Source organism: Archocentrus centrarchus, chromosome 12, assembly GCF_007364275.1.
Source record: "Archocentrus centrarchus isolate MPI-CPG fArcCen1 chromosome 12, fArcCen1, whole genome shotgun sequence".
In the NCBI taxonomy this organism is placed as follows: Eukaryota; Metazoa; Chordata; class Actinopteri; order Cichliformes; family Cichlidae; genus Archocentrus; species Archocentrus centrarchus.
The window spans coordinates 25859120-25881176 of NC_044357.1; the positions used below are offsets into that span (position 1 = coordinate 25859120).

The following is a 22057-nucleotide window of genomic DNA, read 5'->3' on the forward strand; positions in this document are numbered from 1 at the left end:
CAAATTAACTATATATTCTGAATTTTGTTGTGCTTTATTGCACTGTCAAATATGAAAGAAGTGTTGCATTTGTGCGCTCTGCTCAGCAGTACTGGTATTTTAAGGTTTGATGGAGCTGGATGGATGGATGGTCAATATTTATGGCAAATCAGCTGTTAGTGCAGAAACTGACCATAAATTAACATAAACGCACCAACTACAGATGAATCAGCCAGAAAAACTAGTCCAGTCCTGCTAATGACTTCTATATGTGATTCAGGTGTGTTGGATTAGGGACACATCTAAAACCTGCAGGACACCGGCTCTTGAGGCCTGTAGTTGGCCACCCCTGGTTTAGAGCAGTGAAGTCTCACATTTTGGCTCACTGTGATTACTTGAACCTCACAGTTTAAAACTTTGGTCACGTTTAGCAGGAGGATCCACTACAGGACAGTGTGTTTGGCTCGGTTTTCTGCTCCTTAGTTTAGTTTATTCGGTTAATCACAGCCAGAGCGCACACACATAAAAGTCGGCATAAAAAAAACAGGATTACACAATAAAGTGTGAACACTTATTTCCATTGTGGTCCCAGAGTTCCTGGTTTATTTTGGTACTGGTGGCACGTTTGTGTATTATGTTACCAACTGACTGGCCAACAGAGCGCAGCACTGCAGCTGACGGCACGTAACCTGCCGGATTTGCTCAGTAGAAGAAGAAGCGCAGCAGCGAGACTTCCTTGTGGCCAATGATTCATTTCTCCCTGGGAGCAGTTAAAGGAAACCAGCGTCTCCTGACCCGACATGTCTACGGCGTACAGAAACAGGTGAGACGCGTCCGTACATCTGCCTGCGTGACGGCTGCAGGATGCCCGCACACACAGCAGCTGTTTATTTCAGCATCTAGCCCCCGAAGCCCAGAACTAGCATTAGCATTAGCACCATTAGCTAATGCTATCTGCTGAGCAGACACGAGCTCAGGTGGAGCCGCTGAAAAGCGCGGCCCCGTGAACGCTTACTCGGGCTTAATCAGGTTAAAAGGTCACCTCTGATATCAGAGGCAGCGCGTGCAGGGTGCTGAGAGCGTCAGGTGTGAGGCTAGCTCCACGTTATCATGTCAGCTGACACAACTTCCTCCAGCCCCGAGGCTAACAGTTAGCCATCGTCCGGCTGTTTGTGTCACTGAAACATGGAAATAAATCAGCTGTTAGAAAACTGACCATAAATTAACATAAACGCACCAACTACAGATGAACCAGCCAGAAAAACAAACATTTTGAATCATTTTTTAGCCTCTGTTTCTTTATTGGATAAATGTTGACCAACAACACCACAGAGAAGTGAGAATATCAAACATCACTGCAGGCACATAAAAACAGTCAAGGCAGATTTTAACAGGAGGACAGTTCGGGTAAAATCTCAGGTTTCTCTGCTTTAACTTCACTGTGAATTTCAGGAAACGATGAAAAAGGTTCCAAGAAAATAACAGGTTAAAAAAAGGTTCATTTATAAGAAAAGAGTGGAAATTTATGAGTAAAAATCTGGAACAGTTCTGATAAACAACAAAAATTTACAAGGAAATAAGAGGCAGATATCTGAGAGGGAAATGTAATTTTCCGATGGAAAAAATGTGGGGAAAAAAGCCAAGTTTGAGAGGAGAAGAAGAAGAAATTAAATTTATGAGGAAAAAACCCAAATTTATAATACAAGAAGGTACTGTTTCGCCTCGTTAATTTATTGATATCAGACAAACAGACATTGAGCCTATGCTATAAAAATGTACACTTAATTCTGCTTTGAGTGTTGGGAGATCGGCTAAACCCTCTTTGGGGTCCCTGATGAGAACGTGGTTTCATACTCGACTCAGAGACTGGCTCTGACCTCGCCTCCTTATTTCAGGATACAGGAGTTCAGAGTCGCCTTGGCTGAAGAGAAAATCAACTTGAAGACACTGAGGGAGCTGTGCTTCAATGGTAACTGGATTTTTGTGGGTGGAGGGCTGTTAATGTAATAGTACAATATTCTATTAAGCTTCACTGACCAAACCTTTGTGTGTGTCACTCAGGAATCCCCTTTGAAGGAGGCATACGAGCGCTCTGCTGGAAGGTGAGTCGCCGGCCTCGTGGGACCATTTTAAATTTAACACGTTATAATTTTATAAACTGCCGTCTCACCGCGCAGGCAGAAATATACCAGCAGCAGAATGACCAGCAGGCTTTGAGGACATGTCTCAGAAACACTCGATTGCCTCATACTGAGTGTGCTAACTGGACTCGTGTGTGTGTGTGTGTGTGTGTGTGTGTGTGTGTGTGTGTGTGAGAGATAACTGACAGTATTGGTGAATTGAACTCCTGTCAGTAAAGTGGCCGTCCTCCAGGAAACACATTAAAAAAGCATAAAAAAATGAAAGCATGGTGCTTTGAACACCCTGCTGAGCTACCTGAGAGTTGCACCAACGGCTGCTGATTGGCTGTTTGCACTTCCTTGTTAGTACAGCAGGGTTTATATACCCACTGCTGCTGATACGGGAACATTGACACCCCCACTGAATGAGACCGAACTATAGACCAGGGGTGGGCAACTCCAGGCCTCGAGGGCCAGTGTCCTGCATGTTTTAGATGTGTTCCTGAGCCAACACACCTGAATCAAATATAGAAGTCATTAGCAGGACTCTGGAGAACTTGACTGCATACTGAGGAGGTCATTCAGCCATTTGATTCAGGTGTGTTGGATCAGGGACACATCTAAAACCTGCAGGACACTGGCCCTCGAGGCCTGGGATTGCCCACCCCTGCTATAGACTGTAGATAAAAGCTGGACGTAGCCTCTGTGCTGTCACACAGAGGTGTTGGACGTCACAGGAAATGAAGCAAAGTTTTATTTTATTTGTGGAGAAGGTACAAACATTATAAAGTAGTTATGCTTTTTAACAAACTGTCATTTTAATGTTTCAATAGGCCACACCCACTCAGGTGCTCTCTGTTGTTTCACCTTTGTTCCAGATCCTCCTTAATTTCCTGCCTCTCGATCGGACCCTGTGGGAGTCTTTCCTGAAAAAGCAGAGGTTAGTACTTGAAAGCCCGATCAGAGAGCTGGTGCTCCTGGTTTGCTGTCAGCTGCTGTAAGTCTGACGTTAATGTGGTTAGCAGGCTAAAAAGGATAAAAGCACCGGTTTGTGGTGTGACTCATCAAACCTGATGCTGCTCATTATGGTGGAGGCAGCAGCTCTGCTGTGGTTTCCTCTGTTTTACTGTGAACACGTCGGCCTGGTTTGGTCTTCACCACCGTTTCCTCTGTTGGAAACAAAGAAATCGGACGTCTTTAGTAAAGAATAGACTGAAGAATTTTTCCGTCTCTGATGGTTTAGATTCGGCAGCGTGGCTGGGAGCGCCGCGCTCTTCCATGAGCGTGTACGGGAAGCTGGAAGCTTCTCACCTCGTTTGCTGAATTATGGTGTTTGGTTCTGTTCACTATGAAAAGTTGAGCTGCTGAGAGTGTTCGCAAACCTCTGGCTTCAGAAGCTGGAAAAAGCTCAGAGTTTTATCATTAAAAAAGCAAACAGAGAGAAACTTTGGAAGGAAAAACAGCAGCTATCTATCTAATCTATCTAATCTATCTATCTAATCTATCTATCTATATATAATATAAAATTTTGCAGATTAAAGTCAAAAACTTCCAAAACAAGGATCAAATCCTGAGAATTGGATGTGTCTGAGCCAATGAATTGATTATTAATCAGTTATCAGTGGTTAATATTTGATTATTTCCTTCCATGTGTCTCACAGGGAGGTGTACTCCCAGTTCCTGAAGGAGATGATCATTCAGCCGGGCATTGCCAAAGCCAACCTGGGCCTTTCCAGAGAAGATGTGACACTGGAGGACCACGTGAGTCCAGCCTCCTCCGTCCTTGGGCTGCAGCGATGAGCTGAAAGAAGTGATGAAACCAAATTATGTCCTGATAAAACAAAATGCAAATTAGTGTCACCTCCTGACAGTCAGGTGAATGTCAGACTGAGATAAATGGGGCCTTTAAACTGTATCAGGTGAATGTAATTACACAATGAGGTCATAAAATACGCACACGCTGCTGCAGCTCGAGCTCTCGGCCTGCAGGAGTTAGTCTGTTACAATCTGGAGTCGAGCTCTGCGTGAACAGCTAAAGTCGTACCTGTGTGAATAGTGGAGAACACCTTTTTACCTTTACTGCTGTTACTCTCTGTAGTTTAGGTCAAAGCATGAGGACACAAAGAGGAGCTGTTACAGAGACTTTAAAAGTTAGCAGTCAGTTTAATGATGACCTGCTCTCGTGCAGGTCGCAGGTTTTCTGGAGTCAGTCTGAAAGTGTTGTGCGTGCACAGTGGAAACACTGAAAGGAATCAGAGTGATTCACTCTGCAGTCAGCTGAACGATGTCCAGCAGGTCCTTAAAGGCCTCACAAATGCAGGTGACGTTCTCCTCCGGCTCTCTGGAGCCACTCGTGTGTCGATGAGTAACTGAAGCTCTTTTATTTTCAGCCCCTGAATCCAAACCCAGACAGCAGGTGGAACACCTACTTCAAAGATAATGAAATTCTGCTGCAGATCGACAAAGATGTGAGGTAAGCGTCTTCAGCTCATCCAGTAATCAGCAGTCACCTTCGTAAAGCTGCTGTCGGATCAGCTGAATGTGAGCGTTCTCCTGCAGGCGGCTGTACCCGGACATGGCGTTCTTCCAGCGACCCACAGAGTACCCCTGTCAGCTGATCCTGGACCCTCAGAACGATTATGAGACGCTGCGTCGGCGAGTGGAACAGACCACGCTGAAAGCACAAACGGTCAACTGCAACCGCAGCGGCGTCACTAACGTAAGCGAACGACAGTCTGTGTCCAGCAGTTCGGCTGATTCAGACCCCGCCCGTCACAGGAAGTGCAGATGATTAACTGATGATTAGCTGACTCAGAGACGGTGGCGTGCAGAAACATGGCCGCCATCCTGGCACAATAGCAGGAAGGGTTAACGCTACGAGGCCTGCTGGTCCAGTTACAGCTGAGAGTTTTAAACACATCTCACTGCTAGAAATTTAAGAAATGTGATGAGAGCGAGTGGCTGAGGAGAGAGAGAGGCAGCGACCCGTCCTGTAGGTGGGACGATGGTACTGTGGGTTAGTTCATAGGCTGGGAGGAGTTAACGAGCAAACACGCAGCCGTACTCGTGCAAGGACCATTATAGTATGATGTTGTACGTTACAGAAAACTGCATTTAATTCTGGATTTTTATGTTTAAGACCTGAGTTCCTGCTAAGCAGAAACATCTGAACTGCAGATGTTTGCACAACTGATCCTCATGTAGTTAAGACAGAGCGCTGAGTTTACAGAAATCTGAGCATTTTCTCTTATTTATGGTTTTATTTTTAATAAAAATGCATTTAAAGTTTGACCAAATGAAACCTACTAATAAAAAATCATTTGTAAATTGATTTCCTTCCTCTGGAAGGAGGAAACGTCTTCAGAGGGCAGCGAGGTTGTTTATATGGTGGGAAAACTGCTCGTGTGGATGTGACTCATGAATGTGAGCAGCATGGCTGCTTTTATTGAGACGCTTGCAGAGAGGCAGGGAGATGCTGAGGGATCACTTTTCCATCATCAGCCCATCACACTTTCAGTACTCGGTGACCGGGCAGCACAGCTGCACCTGAACCGTAGCCCTGCCTCTTCTTAGACTGCAGTTATTGCTGTTTGCATTATGTGCAGGTGGCACTGCCAGTTTTTTCTGTTAGCAAAAAACCCTAAAAACTGGCAGCACCGTTTACGGTGGCTGCCGTGTGATTGGCTGATTAGATATTTGTGTGTTACTTTAAACAGTGAGTGCAGAACAGTGGCAGCTGTTTGTTTGTCTCACTGTCTCAGGTCAGCTCACCTGGAAAGGCGTTGAACCTGTATCCTTCTAACGAGTACGAGGTGCTGCCCAATGGCAGTGAGGCGCACTGGGAGGTGGTGGAGCGGATCCTCTTCATCTACGCTAAACTCAACCCTGGCATCGCCTACGTTCAGGGCATGAATGAGATTGTGGGGCCAATTTACTACACGTTTGCCACAGATCCCAATGGCGAGTGGAAAGGTTTGTAATATTAACGATCTGTTCTGCACTGTCTGCTCCGCCTTCGGTGATTTCTGACTGCTTGATCGCACAGAGCACGCCGAGGCCGACACCTTCTTCTGTTTCACCAACCTGATGTCGGAGAACAGAGACAACTTCATCAAGAGCCTGGACGACTCGCAGTGCGGCATCACCTACAAGATGGAGAGCGTGTACTCCATGCTCAAAGACAAAGACATGGAGCTCTATCTGAAGCTGGTGAGGTCATCGCTTTCTGCTCCGTTCACTGTGCACCATCCAAACCATCATGTGCTCCATTAATAAATGCCATAGAAGACAACTGCTACCACTCAGCCTGTTTCCAGTAGGGCTGCAACTAACGACTATTTCAATAGTCGGTCATCGACAGTTGAAACGATTAGTCGACTAATGAATCACATAATTATGGAACGGCACTTATTTAGCCATCAGCTTTTACAATTAGCATAAGGTTATTTAAAATGTGGTAGTAAACACATAGAAGATGGATACCTCATTCAATAATTTTAATCAGTTTTGCTTCTGATATAACTTTAACGATCCATTTTCTAACCATGAAAAATATTTAGTACTTTTTCAATGGCATAACCAATGACTGATCACTATTAAAGAAGATTGTAACAAACCTTATCAGCTGCAGTTATTTCTGCTTCTCCTTCTCATCGGTAAAATCACAGCTGAGTCCGATCGTTAAAACAACACAGCCTTGCCGCATATTGATCACGTGACAATCGGATTGTGCACGTGAAGCTCGCCAGAGATAGACAAACGTGAAGATGTCTCACTCCGTTTAAAAAAAAAAAAAAAAAAATCACCAGTAATAAAAAACTATTATTGGCAATTAAATTCATCATCAACTATTTTTATTGTCGACAATGTCGACTAATCGTCGCAGCCCTAGATTCCAGTAGCTACTATTGAGAAGATACTTGGAAAGCGAGTCTCTTCTGTGAGGCTGTCCTCATGAAGAATCATTTTCTGTGACAGAGCACTTTTCAGGCTGTAACTGCTGTGATTCTTGGCTGTTTGACAGACTTTCTCCTCAGTCATCAGGAATTTACTTCCTCTAAAGCAGTAAAACAGAAACTCCTGCAGGTTAAACTGGGCTGACTGTTTAAGCTGCAGTCAGTCAAGGCCCAGTGACTCTGAAAAACTCCCTGGAAACTGTCACAAGCCAAACAGCACAGTGCTTTGACGTTGTAAATACCATAGATTATATATGAAGGATGACTGCAGCCAGCTGGTCTCTCAGGCTTCACCTCAGCTTCCTGGAGTCTCTGAGTTTGACTTCTGGACCGTACGCTGTTGGTTTCATTTGGGCCAGTTTGTTGGGGTGAAGCCTAGCACACAGCCAGCAGCTACAACCACCTGTGTCAGCCGCATCACAACAGCCGCGCCCCAAACTGTGAGCCTCAGCAAAATCCAAATGGGTGTAAACGAATTATAATACGGAACAGAACTGGTGACGAACGGTAGTCCGGGTTCAAGCCCACTTGGAACTTACTGACTTCCACCAATGGAATAAAGCTTTTTTGGAAAATACCCCAATTGACCCCAAGTAATCCCCACAGGACACCTTTGTAATTCACTGCAGGTGCACGAAAAACACACACACACACACACACACACACACACTATGGAATTACCAAGATTTCTGCTTTGGTTATTAAAATATTAACTTCATTTAAGTCACATTCATAGACAAATACAGAATCAAAACAGGCTAGTATTACTGTTACTCTTTAAGTCACAGGACATCTGTTCTTCCTGCAATAAAAAAGCTGATATCCACATTCAATTCTGCTTAAAAACCATACATTGATTTCCTCTGTGGTTTTCTTTTTCCCTCCTCGCAGGAAGAGCAGAACATCAAACCACAGTATTTCACCTTCCGCTGGCTCACCCTGTTGTTATCTCAGGAGTTCCTCCTGCCAGATGTCATCCGCATCTGGGACACGCTGTTTTCTGACCAGGACCGCTTCCATTTCCTCATCCTGGTCTGCTGCGCCATGCTGATGTAAGCCTTTCACACTGAGTTCAGTTACATTCAGTTATGTGGCACCAGTTAGATCATACTGCTGAGGTTTTTAGGACCAAATACAATAACTTTGGTTTTAAGTGTAGAAATACAGACCTACAGCCCATCCAGGTAGTTTTACTCATTGATGTGTATCATCTGTCTTCACAGATAAATATAACTGGTTATCATCTGCATACAGCAGAAACACATACATTTTCTAATAATAATACCTTTTAAAGAAGCATATGGAGCATGAAATGTTAATAAAAGTGGTCTTGTCTACAAGACTATGGACAGACTAGTTTTTCAGCGTCTCTCTGAGACAGGATGTCCCATCCAGCATTTTGCACAGAGGAAAGAAGTTCTCAGTCAAAGAGCATCTTCTTCTTCCTTTGTCTGAATTTAGGAGTAGGCTTCAGAGGTATAACTAGGTGTTATCTGCATAGAAGGAAATGCAGTGTTTTTTCAAATAACATTGACAAAGGGAAGCATGTACAGTAGGAAAAGCAGTGGTCCGAGCACAGACCCCTGTGGAACTCTGACAAACTCCTCGTTTACATAAGCAAACTGGAATCTTTTAGATAAATGATTCAAACACGCGTGGTATGCTTTCTTTAATATCAGTGTTTTCTAATTTCTGTAGTAAAATCCTGTTTCAACTCCTCCTCCTCACAGACTCATCCGGGCCAACTTACTGGCTGGAGACTTCACATCGAACATGAGGTTGCTGCAGGTAAAGCTCTAATCATGCACAGTTCACATTCACACATGCAGCTGATGCTACAGGGATTCATTTGGCCTGATGTGTCTCCCAGGATTATCCCATCTCGGACGTCCACACCATCCTGACCAAGGCCAAAGAGCTGCAGGATAACTCCTAACCTGCCCCCCCTCCTCTTCCCACCGCCTCCGCTCCCATGTGGTAGGTGGGAGTTTCAAAACACTTATTTTAAAAAAACATTTGTTATGTCAAATGTGTCGTGGACGGACCTTACCGATGAAGAGTCTGCACAGATGTTTGGGACAGCGTGCAAAACCTGGAGGACATGCTGAAACTTCGGCGAAGTCAGCGGAGGGTGCCGTGTGTCATAATGCATTATGGGAAAAGGCTCCTTGGTACGTGCTCCTCCTGCTCTCTCAGCCATCTCTCCCATGGAGACAAAACATCTGGAGGAGGGCGGGGCCACAGTGATCTTACACTACCAGTCGTAACCAGATGTGTTCAATGGAGGAGCTGAGAATTGAACAAAAACTCCCACTGCGATCACGTATGTACTCCGATTGAGTTTAACTGTGTTGAGCAATATGTGCATGTTTGTTCTTAAAATTTTCAATGATTTTTTTTTTCTAATGTAAGAAACATGTATGCCTTATCTGTTGAAGGAGACAGTATTTCTGCACATTTTCTCTCTGATATCAAACATGAAGCGATGGGCGCGCCTGTCATCATCTCTGTGGAGAGTCTGTGGAGCAAGGCACGTTTTTTCACACTGAACATTGTTTCTCCAACCCAAAGAAACCTGACAACTCGGCCGGGCCCAGTGTGCAGTTATTGTTGTGGAAATATCAACTTCAGGGTTTGGTGATAAGTGTCTAATCAGCTGATTTAGTGTCTAAGCAGAGACACGCAGACTTCCCAGAAACCTCCCCCAGCTCTTCACGGGTGACTCCTGAGACATACCCAATCCTGCTGAGAGGAGAGGCGTCACCTCTCCAGTGTTCTGGGTCAGTTCCAGGGCCTCCTCCTCATTGGACACGCCCATAAACCGTCTCCTAGGCAGCATTCAGGAGGGATCCTAGTCAGAGGCCAGAACCACCTCAGCTTTGCTCTGAGCTCCCTTGAACCTGGTTGTAGGTTGGCAGTGACCTGCTGGATGATAGAAGGTTAATGGAGGGACATTTGATTGGAGATGTTTCAGAGCTCAGGCTTGTATTGGTCGTTCAGTGTGGAAAGAGGCCGAGTGGACCTGATGTTCTTTGGTTTATCCCGATGATGTTCAGTGTGAAACGGCGTCCCGGCTCTTCGTTTTCTGCACACGTGTGATCTGTGTGGCTTCATTGATTGTGGTTTGAATGTAAATGTGTGAGTGCAGATTAATAAGGTCCAGTCATGAGCTCACTGAGTGATGATGCTCATATGAAGGCAGTCATTCGAACCCTCTGTGGAGGATTTGTAAATGTGGCTCTGCAGGCTCAGTTTCAGGGCCATGAAAGGACCATTTTTATCATCTTATTTCCTCAGAAGTTAGTTTGGGCATTAAATGATAACAATGATAATAATGTTCTGCTTAAAATCAAATTAATCTTACGAACTGTTGAAACGTCACCTTTAAGATTATGTGGGAGCTTCATTGACTTTTCGCTGCAGTCTGGAACAGCAAAGGGCTCACAGGAAGTGCTACATTGCTCCTTCACCTAAACTGAAAAGATGTTCTTGCTCAGCTTCTCATAAAGAGTGGACCTGCTCTTCTCTTCCTTATTTCCTGTCTCGTAGCTCCTGTTCCAGGGGTGGGGGTTCCTATTAAGGCCAAAGGTCAGGCTGCAGAGGGGCACGAGGGGCAGCCAGTCGGAAGAAAGCTGGCTTTAAGGGGGGAGGAGCTAAAACGGCTTGTTTGAGAACTGAGAGGCTGCTCCAAGGCCCAGTATGAGATAAAGAAGGATTATTTTGAACTGTGAATCATGCAAAGCTCCTCTGGAGGAGTCCAAGAGTAAAAACGTGGAGCTGGAAACGAGGAATGAGTCGGCTTAGATCTGAACCCAGTTCAGAGCCTGAGAAACAGCTGTTTTTAACTGTCAGTGCTTACGTAACACTAACTGTCAATCATCCAACAGCTTTATGTGGAAATGTGTCGGTAAAAATTAAAGTGAAATTTGACTTTATGACCTTGTTGAGGCGCTTTAGGCTGTTCAGAAGAAAACACAAAAACTCAACGATGTGACCGAAGATGCTCAAAGTCGCACCATAGATGCACCAATGAAAAATCTTTGGACAGGTTCCAACCTCGGTGACCCTGACCTCGAGCTAAAGGTCAGAGGTCAGGTTTCATAAAACCTTGTGAACACATTAAGAACGATGTGATGTATGATGATCACACTACACCCATCAGACTTCATACCCTTCTTCACTGACTTTACTATAACTGCACTTTGACCCCTGCCCCCTGGCGCCCGCTCAGCTGCGTCTTTAATGCTGAGCTGTTTTCTTGGGATATACTTTCACCTGCTTCTTTAGGCCTGCGCTGACGCTGCTGTAACGTTGGCATAAATTAGAAATCAAACTGTGTCCAGTGGAGATGACACGTTGCACTTTAGGATCATATTAAAGATGCCAAAATGTAACCAGTGAGCAGTGTTGGACCCCCCCAAGGGTAAAGCTACGATGTAAACACTGATGTTATTGAAAAACAGAAACGAGCTGATTCTGAGGGGTCGGGGACTCATCCTAACGCTCGTGTTAAAGTTCAAGGATACGATTTGTTTACCAAAATGATGATGATTAAGATTTCTGCCATAACTGCAGCTACAGAGAGGGTCGTGTTTCCTGTGCTGCCGTTAAATCGATCTCATGTTTCTGAAACAAACGCACACTACAAACGTTTTCCTGTTTTTACCTGCCGCTCATTAAAGGCCACCACGAACATCAGTGTTTGTAGCCTCAGTGAATCACTTCTAACCATCGGGAGAATCTGTTCAGGGTGAAAGGTCACGGCGACAAAGACCAAAACGATTCTGTTCAGTCTTTTTACCACGTTGGGTTTTTCTTATTTGAGGGACTGTTACTAATTACATCCACATGCTCCTGTTTGAATGTATTTATTTCTGTCCTGATGCTGTGTGTGTGTTTGGGGGGGTCCTCTGTACTCAGTCTTATATCAGTTAAATGCATGGAATCGATTTTTGTGAGCTGATTTTTGTAAAACGTCTCCAGTGTTTAAACCTGTAAATATGTTTTTACATGTTTCCAGATGTGCATTAAAATATTCAAATGAACAATGAGAGAAATCAGGTGTCTGATTTAACCTCTGAGCTGCTTTGTTGGACCCTGTGACACACTTACTTAATGTAAGACCACAGACTGTACATGTCTGTCTTTAGTAATCTTTAATTGAATTAGTCCCCCCTTTTTTTTTTTTAATTATATTTTTAACAAGGGTTTTTAAGTAGTTGCCTGCAAATTTATTGCCTGTTTACTTTTTATTGTAAGTACTTTTATGCTTTGAGGATTTCAGCCTATTTACCCTGCCTGCCCTGAGGCCTACCCCCTAGCTGTAGCTAGTAACATCTATCCAGCGGCCTGGGAATTGTGCAGTGGTTTGGCTTGTTTTGACCTAGTTCATTGACAGCTACACAGTATCCGAACTTCAGTGGTAAGAAGAGCTGTCAATTGTTGCACTGAAGATCCCTCTCAGCCTAAATCCACAGTAGCAGCTCAAATACACTGGCTATGCTAAGGCCTGTACTGCTGAGGCCCCGTGCTGTCTGAAGACACCACCTACCCTACGCTCAAGGTTGTACTGCTTGAAGATAAAATTCTACTCCACATTGAGGTCTGTGCTGTTTGAAGACATCATCTACACCACGCTGAGCGCTGTGCTGTTTAAAGACACCACTTTTTCCTGATTGAGGCCTGTGTATTTTGAAGGCACCATCTACCCCAGAGTGAGGCCTGTGCTTGGCATCTATTTACTCTGCATCCACTGGTGCTGTGTATTCTGCAAAATGAAACTTCTAATAACCTTACTGTGTCTTCTAATTGTGTGGGCCATGGGATCAAGCACTCATTCCTGGGTGAGTACAACAAACACTGTGTTCAATCTGTGGGTCAATACCCAGGGCTGCACTAGTGCCAGGGCAGCTATACATTATGAACAGTCCCCAATCCATCTGGCACAGGACATGAACTTATCACCGGACTTGCCAAGAGATTTTTCTCAAATTCAAAGTCTATTTGCTCTGCACAGTTACCTCATACTCCATGAGAGATCCTGCTATCAATCGACTGACTCAATACACACTGCAACAAGACAGAAACTACCGATTGTTTTATTATTTTTATCTGGTAATGTGCATCCTAATCCAGGTCCTGAATCTATCTAACACCTTTTGATTTTAAATCATTGTCTGGTCTTAAACTTATTCACCTTTACGTGCGTAGCTTGTTTTCCAAGATGGACATGGTTAAGATTTGGGCTAAATCAACTGATTCAGATATTGTTGTAATTTCTGAAACCTGGTTAACTAAATCCATTACTGATGATGATATTAACATATTTGGATATAATGTTTAGCGCACTGACAGGCCTTCAAAAGGTGGTGGTGTTGCTATATACGTTAAATCAAGATTTAACTCTTCAGTTGTTCTCTCTGAATCAATCTGCAAACAACTGGAATTTCTGGCAGTAAATGTGGAAATTGCCAAAGGTCTCTGTATAACTGTTGTTGGATGCTATAGGTCTCCATCTGCTGCCAAGGAAGCTTTACAGTTTTTAAAGCAACTTGTATCCAGATTAAATTATGGTGAACTTGTTTTAATTGGAGACCTAAATTGGGATTGGTTTAAGACTGTATCAGAAGATTTGAAATCTTTTTGTGACTCTTTTAATCTTACTCAGTTGGTCAACTTACCCACACGGCCAAACCTTAAAAGCCCTGAGAAGTCCACCTTGATTGACCTGATCTTGACAAATGTTCCTCATAAATTCTTATCTTTGGGTGTCTTTTGCAATGACTTAAGTGATCACTGTGTTGTTGCTGTCACTAGAGATACCAGAATACCCAAAGTTAGATCTCGTGTAATTTATAAGAGGAGCTTGAAGCATTTTAATGAGCAAGCATATCATCATGATCTGTCTGCTGTTGATTGGATGAAAATACGTCTGATCCCTGATGTAGAAACAGCTTGGACATTCTTTAGGGATTGTCTTATGGAAATTGTAAATAAGCATGCCCCTTTCAGAAGACTCAGGGTTAAGGGGCGAGAGAATCCCCGGTTTTCCCCGGGATTAGCAGACATTATTCACGAGCGTAATCTGGCCTGGGCCAAGGCTAGAGAAACTGGCTCCATCAGTGATTGGTCTGTTTTCAGACAACTAAGAAACAGATGCTCTTCTTTAATCAAGAGAGCCAAATCAGAATATTATTTGTCAGTCACCACTGAGAATTTAAATAATCCTCAGAAATTTTGGAAAGTCATAAATTCTCTTTCAGTCAGCAAGGAATCCCAGACTCTACCTTCCTTCGTTCTAATGGATTCTGTTCCTGTCTATGACAGGATGGAAATGCTGAATTGTTTCAACAAGCATTTTATTTCTTATGGCTTCTTATTTGACTCGGTTAGAGCTAACTCTGTGACCCCCTGTTCTTATCACCCAGTTTACACTGGTGAGCAATTTAACCTGGCACCTTTTACTGTTAATGAAGTCCATAAGGCCCTTATAGCTTTGGATCATAGGAAGTCTAGTGGACCTGATTTGTTAGAACCGTTCTTTCTTAAGCTGGCAGCTGATTTTATAGCAGAGCCTCTTACTATCCTTTTTAATCTCACAGTGAAAAACTCTCAAATTCCCTCAGTGTGGAAATCAGCCTTTGTTTTTCCTTTATTAAAAGGTGGTGATTCAGTGGTGTTGACGAACCATCGGCCAATTTCCAAATTGTCAGTGCTGGCTAAAATTCTGGAAGCTTTAGTGAGTGAGCAAGTAAAGGAATATTTACATCATAACAAAATATCATCAAATTACCAGTCAGGCTTCAGAAAAAAACACAGTACCATCACAGCTGCAATGAAGGTGGTTAATGATATTTCTGTGGCACTTGATAAGAAACAATATTGTGCATCACTCTTTATTGATTTATCAAAAGCTTCTGACACCATGGATCACGATATACTAAAACTTAGACTGCTCCAGTCAGGTTTCTCAGAGAATGCAGTCGCCTGGTTCACAGATTATCTTAGAAAACAGTGCATCAAACATGATGACCTATGCTCTGATCTTGCTATTGTCCACAAGGGGGTGCCCCAGGGATCTAAACTAGGTCCTCTTTTATTCATTATTTATGTCAATGACTTGGCGCTAAATGTGTCAGGCGCAAATTTGCATTTTTATGCTGACGACAGTTATTTATTGTTGTGGTCCAACTCTTACTGAGACTCTTGAATCCCTGCAGCAAGCATTTGTTGCTGTCCAGCATTCATTATTCAACTTAAAACTTGTTCTAAATTCAGATAAGACTGAGTTAATGATATTTTCAAACTCCAGGAAGAAGCAGGAACAATATCCCTCAGTGCTCACTCTTAAGGGACACAAAATAGAGTTGATGCATACTTATAAATACTTGGGTCTTCTACTTGATGATTCTCTTACTTTTAAACCACATGTGGAATACCTTGTAAAGAAGTTGAAGCTTAAGCTGGTTTTTATTTTCGAAACAAGTTTTTCCTTTAATGCCAGAAAGCGTCTTGTTGCGGCAACTTTCTTGACTGTATTGGATTATGGAGATTTGCTGTATGTGAATGCCTGTGCACAATGCCTTCGGATGGTTGATACTGTGTATCATGCCTCTCTCAGGTTTATCACCAATTGTAAGGCATCTACTCATCACTGTGATCTATATGCTCGGGTGGGGTGGCCTGCTTTGTCCATCCGTAGATCCTGTCACTGGTACACTTTTATCTACAAGGTATTACTTGGGCTACTACCAGCCTACATTTGTGGTTTAATTACACTGGGAAGCGATATTCCTTACTCATTTCGTTCTCAGAATCAGTTGTTACTTTCTGTCCCATTTGCTCGCACTGACTTGGAAAAAAGGCTTTTGTTTACTCTGGACCCTCCTCATGGAAGAGGTTACAGAAAGATTGGAAACTGACAGAATTCATTTCACTGAGTGCCTTTAAATTGAGACTGCAGACTTTTGTGGCTGATTCCATAATTTGTACTTGTTTCACTTAATTAATGTTTTAAATTTTAATTCTTTTATGTTTTTGAACATGTATTTTAACTATGTAATTCTTCTAACAGTGTTTTACTTATATTCTGTTGCTGCCTATCTTGGCCAGGACTCCCTTGAAAAGGAGATTATCTCAACGGGACCTTCCTGGTTAAATAAAGTTTAAATAAAATAAATAATAAACATTAGGACAAATGCAGCTTCAGTCCCCACAGACTCCCGGGTTAACATGTCCAACTTTACAGTAGGCCTTATTGGAGTTCTGGGAATTTAATGTCACATTCCTGAGCAGTCATTAGCAGGTGTCTGTGTCACTTGTGGCTCCAAAAGCCCAACGTGGTGACAGCACAAAGGCACACACTGAAGCTTAAAGAGGAGTCTGATGATGATGGTAAGGTCATGTTTGTAAATGAGAACTAGTTCTCAAACATTTTTACCTGGTTAAAATAAAGGTTTAAAAAAAAAAAAAAAAAAAAAAAAAAAAAAAATATATATATATATATATATATATATATATATATATATATATATATATATATATATATATATATATATATATATATATCTGATATAATGAACCCCGGGAAAGCTCGGATAGAGAAACTGCTGCTGCGCTCCAGGTGGCTGTTGTTCCGCCCTCCCGCCGCAGGGGGCGGTAATGAGCACAGTTCTCCGAGGTCGCTGCAGCTTGAAGCATAAGCCGGACTCAAAATTCACGTTTCTGCTCCGACAGACGTTAAAAAGCAGCGCAGTTTCAGCTTCGTAAAAGAAGGCCTTAAAGAAAGAAGACCAAGAAGCTGTTTTTAGCCAGCTCCGTAAAAGTTACGCTAAAGGCCGTAAGGAGCATTTCAGCGTCGTTAAACTGACGCTCACAGGTAAGAGCTGGTTGTGATAGGCCCGCTGTACCTCACCGCAGCGCACGGCTGATAAGAATCAGGTGCGTTAAACTGTAATCTCTGATTTTTATTCATGAAAACGTGATAAGTTTGTCTGCTGTCGCATGTCGTGGCGAACGCAGTCTAAACTCCGCCCACCGCCGGATGAGCCAATAGGAAAACGTCTCTGTGAGCCGCCTTACCTGTCGCAGGAAGCGGAAGGAACAGCACGTGAACGTCAGTATAAACAAACTGCAGAGGATCAACAGACCTCAGCTGCGGCGGCGCACCTGTGCTTTTACCTGAGCGCGGAGGCTGTCCTGCTAAAATAATCACCTGTAGAAGTGAACTCAGGAGTTAAAATACCAACATCAGCGCTCTTAGAGCCTAATCTAGTTTCAGCACCGACTCAGTTTGTACCTCTTAAACTCAAAGATCAGTGAAGTGTTTAAAAAATAAAAGCAGCTGATGACTCCGATTTATATGCAGCAGGTAATTAAAATCACAGGTAGCAGCTCACGTGATTACAGGTGTTACGGTGCTTCATCCCGTTCAGGTAGAAGTAAAAGTAAACTCTCAGAAAGCCTGACTTATATAAAGTTATGTACTCGGCTCTGTGTCCGTGAAAGGACCGTGCAGGCTCGTGTGTGAAATTGTTAGACTTCAGCAGCGCGTCCTGGGCTCAGGGAGGTTCCAAAGTCCAGCTGGTTCTTCCTGGACCTCTGAGGGTAACCGAGCTGCTGCTCAGGGAACTGTACAGGGCTGCAGGCACAGGTAAGTACTGCGGGCAGTGTAACTCGGAGGAAGGACACCTGTCACATAATCGTAAGTGTTGGTTCGTTTGCTCATAAATGTGACAGCAGGACTCTTACTGACCTCAGAGCTACAGCACTGTGCAAAAGACTTGAGCCACTCGACAGCTTTTCTTCCATTGGACATCGGCTGCTTTTTTTTTTTTTTAATTGTGTCTTTAGGCTGTTTGTTTCCAGCAGCCGGTCACACAAACACTTCATCTGTTCCCGTTTCTTTAGCTGCATCTATAAAAATGCAAAGGCAACAGTTTGTGGTGGTGCGCACACCGAATGTGGACTTTGTGTTTCCATTTATGTTTGTGCGTTTCAATAAATCGCTGCACCTATTTCCTGTTTTCCTGGCAAACTATGAAGAACTGAGGCTTTTACACAGTACTGTACATGTGGGCAGTAAAACTCTGAGCCACTGGCCTGGACCTGTTAGTTTGGACACATTAATAATGTATAATGTTTATGTATTTCCTTCAGGATCAATAAAGTATCCATCTATTCTCACTTTATGCTCCTTTAAAGGCTCACACACTCATTCACTAACACACTTAAACACACAGAGAAACACCAGATCTCAGGAGAGTTAATACCACTGATTCTGTTTACTCTATAATACTTTTCTAAAAGTACCTCCTGGCTAAGAGCAATGAGGCGCTGCCACAGAAATCAGCGGGGTGTGACTGTGACCCTTCCTTTGCAGGTTTGCAGGATGCAGTACTGCAGCACTCGTGGGGGGGTCCGTGGCTGGGACTTCCGGGATGTGCTGTTTTCGGGATACGCTCCGGACGGAGGGATGTTCATGCCGGAGAGTTTGCCTCCACTGAGTCCTGACACCCTGAGGAGCTGGAAGGGGCTGTCCTACACCAAAGTGGTGGTGGAGGTCGCCTCACTGTTCGTCCGTCCTCAGCTGATCCCCAGAGATGACCTGGAGGGTGAGCCTGGGAAACATTCACCGTTAGAGCCAATCAGATAATCGATGAGTTCTATTTCCTGTGTTTCTGTCTCCCAGTCCTCGTGGCCGAGGCCCTGTCTGGTTTCTCTGTGCCTGAGGTGGTTCGGATCGCCCGGCTAAATGGGGGTCTGTCCATCCTGGAGCTCTTCCATGGAGACACCTTGGCCTTTAAGGACCTGGCTATGACCTGCACTGTGCGCTTTCTCAGTTACTTCCTGCAAAAAGAGAGCCGCAGAGCGACTGTTCTCGTAGGTAAAGGAAGAACATTTTTAGCATGTGATGAAACCAGAGAACTGGATCCAGCTGGAAAACCAACAGGAATATCATCCACAGGTACGTCAGGGGACACCGGCGGCTCTGCTATCCAGAGCGCCAAAGGTCTCCCGGGGTTGGATGTGATGGTGGTTTACCCCCGAGGACGCATCACTCCGGTGCAAGAGAAGCACATGACCTCCTGCCTGGAGGATAACGTCCATGTGTTTGCAGGTACACCTGAGGAACCTAAAGAGTTGCATGACTTTTATTCTTTTAAGGTTTTCTCTGATCTTACCGCCTCACGCCTGCAGCTGACGGCAGCTCTGACGACATAGACCGGCCGCTGCGCCGCCTGTTTGCCGACCAGGAGCTCGTTAAATCTCACGGCCTTATGAGCCTCAACTCGGTGAACTGGTCCAGAGTCATGATCCAGCTCGCCCACTTCATCTATGCCTACCTGGAGCTCAGTGGGCTGAAGCGGGACGAGGCGGGCAAAGCGCTGCCCGAGCTGGAGGTGGTGGTTCCTACCGGAGGAGCAGGAAACATCGCAGGTGTGTCGATCGCTGCAGGTGATGTTCAGCTAGACGTCCTTTTTTCACTAATTAGATTTTAATGCTGACTCTCCATCGTGTTCAGATTAATTTAAGAATTTGCAATAACATCCATCCACTTCGATCGATCTGCAGAGGTGGTCCCACAGAACGTGGATGCTCCTAACACCACCAAGAGTCAGAGAGGAGGAGGAGCTTATTGTTCTGTTTGAGGACAGATGGAGCTTTGTGGTTCAGCTTTTACAAGCTCAGCTCTCTTCTCCACAGCAGACCTTTACAGCATCCTGCAGAAGGCAGAGTCTCTTAAGGAAAATTAGTCCTGGGGGGCCAGACTAACTGGAGTCAAAGATGTCTGTGAAGGAAAGAGCATGTCCGCTCGCTTTGGTTAGGGTTACTGCAGCCTCAGCCTGCAGCCAGGCCTGAGCTTGTTGTTGAGTACCTGGTGGAGTGGCCACATGGCTCTGCCAGGTCTCATAGAAAAAGGTGATTATAAAACCTTCTCCCGTCTGCTTCCTGTCAGCCGGCTTCATCGTAAAGCAGATGGGACTGCCCCTGAAACTGGTTGCCATGGTGAACTCTAATGACATCGTGCACAGAACGGTTACCAGCGGTGACTTCTCCATGGCAGCTGACGTCACACGGACACTGGCCCCAGCCATCGACATCCAGGTACGATGCTGCACCTGCGTGCGTGGAGTGGGTCTCCCTTATTACAGCAGAATCAAACACGTGTACAGGCTTCATAATAAAACTGTACAGGGAGGAATCATTTCATAACTCACCTATTTAAAGTTTGCATCACTGGGGGGCGTGGCCTCTGACACAGGTGACATGTCTCCTGCAGGACCCGTACAACATGGAGCGAGTGTTCTGGCTGCTGCTGGGCAGAGACGGCGCCAGAGTGAAGACGATGATGGAGGAGTTTCAGCGCTCGCACCGACACTCGCTGCCTGAGAACCACCGCAGACTGGTACCGGTCACCCCGCCGTTCGCATCCACGCCGGTGCTGCTGCTCTGGGCGTCTAATCACTCTTTTTCCAGCTGTCACAGGTTCTGTCGACGGGCGCGGTGGCGGATGAGGGGATCCTGGAGACCATGAGGAGGTGCTGGGAGGAGAACCGGTACGTGCTGTGTCCTCACACAGCTGTGGCCGTTTGGCATCATTACCGCTGTCCTCACAGCGCCGGGCTCCACAGGTCAGACTCACCTGTTTCCACTTTAGTGTTCACAAACTGAGTTCACCTGTTAAAGTCTTATTGGACAGTCAGGTGACGTCCACCTTTCTAAGCACTCGAACTCTCGTTACAGGTGTTATATTGCAACTGCATCTCCCGCCAAGTTTCAAGCAGCAGTGGAGAAAGCAGGTTTGACCTTTGACCTGCCAGAGGCAGTGCTGGCTTTGGAAAAGCTGCCGAGCCGTTACCAGGAGCTGGAGCGGAGCCAGAACTGGTGCAAAGACTGGGAGGACAGTCTGAGAGCCAGAATCCAGTCCGTGAGCGCCGTGAGGAACAGTGGCGGCACTTATTACACCTGAGGCTCTGATTGGACAGTAAACAGCTTCGAGGTCAGGTGGCTCTGGCAGCCCGCCGCTGATCTCTGAGCCTCCTCATCAGGATGTAGTGAATGATAGTGGTAAAGGTGTGATTCCTCAGATGGACTTTGGTGTGTGGTGTCATCATGCAGAGCTGTGTGAGTTTAACGTCTCAGCCGAGGCTCCATCAGCTGCCATTATTTAACCAACATCAGATTTCTGAGTCTGGACTTGGTCTGTCATTAAAGCTCACCTTGAAACATCAGTGTATTTATACGAATACATTACTGTGCCTGTAAAATTCAAAACACCAATAATTAAATGAGACGATTTCAGCAGAAACGCGTCGCTGTCACTCAGATTTGTTTGGATCATTTATCATTTCTGCTGCTCTGATCAAATAACTGACAAACATGCGGACAATTCTTGGAAGATTAACGCTCATAAATAAATATAAAAATACAGAAATAACATGCATAAATATATAAATAAAAACTATAAATGTAATTAATGAGAAAAATATTCAGAAATAAATATAAAAGTACAAAACTATACCAAAAAAATAGATGTAAATGTAGATATATATATTTTAAAGCTGCACATCAGTGGATATGCTGTATACTGGATAAATATTACAGTAGTACAGAAATGTTTATATACAGAAATATGAATAAAATTTCAAAATAATGCAAAAATCAACATTTAAGATTCATGAATCTATATATAAAATACTGAATAAAGAAAATACATTAAAATGAATAAAGTTAGAAATGGATACAGAAACATAGAAATACAGATACAAATTCATATATAAATATAGCATTAAATGTAGACATTCAGTAATAAAGTTATAAAATACAGAAACATTTAGACATGCTTTCATGCACTTACATAAATAACGAATATTTTGAAATGTAGAAACGATTTTATATAAGTTTAATAATTAAAGTTTTTATTTCTGCATTTAATTATTTGTGTTGCACCCTCCTCGTGATGTTTTTGTTTGTAAAAATTAAACGTGATGTTGTGTTACC

At 44.0% G+C, this 22057-nt stretch overlaps 2 protein-coding genes across 5 annotated transcripts; both read left to right on the forward strand.

Annotated features, from left to right (window-relative positions):
- Window positions 1-687: 687 nt before the first annotated feature.
- Window positions 688-12091, forward strand: tbc1d13 (TBC1 domain family, member 13). Of its 2 annotated transcripts, none has more exons than XM_030742740.1 (12): window positions 688-802; window positions 1875-1948; window positions 2041-2081; window positions 2978-3039; window positions 3761-3860; window positions 4490-4572; window positions 4659-4818; window positions 5861-6071; window positions 6145-6308; window positions 7946-8106; window positions 8753-8842; window positions 8925-12091. In XM_030742740.1, the coding sequence occupies exons 1-11, from the start codon at window positions 780-782 to the stop codon at window positions 8829-8831; spliced, it is 1158 nt and encodes a 385-aa protein (XP_030598600.1). In that variant the 5' UTR covers window positions 688-779; the 3' UTR covers window positions 8832-8842; window positions 8925-12091. The 2 variants fall into 2 exon arrangements, with proteins under 2 accessions (XP_030598600.1, XP_030598599.1); XM_030742739.1 differs by having other exon boundaries at window positions 8785-8842.
- Window positions 12092-16692: 4601 nt separating this feature from the next.
- thnsl2 (threonine synthase-like 2) lies at window positions 16693-21384 on the forward strand. 3 transcript variants are annotated; one of them, XM_030743391.1, is made up of 9 exons: window positions 16693-17705; window positions 18435-18666; window positions 18744-18938; window positions 19020-19172; window positions 19253-19492; window positions 20013-20161; window positions 20337-20462; window positions 20534-20688; window positions 20801-21026. In XM_030743391.1, the coding sequence occupies exons 2-9, from the start codon at window positions 18444-18446 to the stop codon at window positions 21024-21026; spliced, it is 1467 nt and encodes a 488-aa protein (XP_030599251.1). In that variant the 5' UTR covers window positions 16693-17705; window positions 18435-18443. The 3 variants fall into 3 exon arrangements, with proteins under 3 accessions (XP_030599251.1, XP_030599250.1, XP_030599249.1); XM_030743390.1 differs by having other exon boundaries at window positions 16693-16931; XM_030743389.1 differs by having other exon boundaries at window positions 16693-18666; window positions 20801-21384.
- Window positions 21385-22057: the final 673 nt, after the last annotated feature.

What these genes read in the sequence shown, in the direction of transcription:
- tbc1d13 (XM_030742739.1), top strand. Translation starts at nt 780, where the DNA reads ATGTCTACGGCGTACAGAAACAG. An exon ending in TACGAGCGCTCTGCTGGAAG is followed by an intron (nt 2,082 to 2,977) that starts GTGAGTCGCCGG and finishes CCTTTGTTCCAG; the next exon opens with ATCCTCCTTAATTTCCTGCC. An exon ending in TGGAGCTCTATCTGAAGCTG is followed by an intron (nt 6,309 to 7,945) that starts GTGAGGTCATCG and finishes CCCTCCTCGCAG; the next exon opens with GAAGAGCAGAACATCAAACC.
- thnsl2 (XM_030743389.1), top strand. Translation starts at nt 18,381, where the DNA reads ATGAGGCGCTGCCACAGAAATCAGCGGGGTGTGACTGTGACCCTTCCT. An exon ending in CAGAGCGACTGTTCTCGTAG is followed by an intron (nt 18,939 to 19,019) that starts GTAAAGGAAGAA and finishes TATCATCCACAG; the next exon opens with GTACGTCAGGGGACACCGGC. An exon ending in CTGAGAACCACCGCAGACTG is followed by an intron (nt 20,463 to 20,533) that starts GTACCGGTCACC and finishes CTCTTTTTCCAG; the next exon opens with CTGTCACAGGTTCTGTCGAC.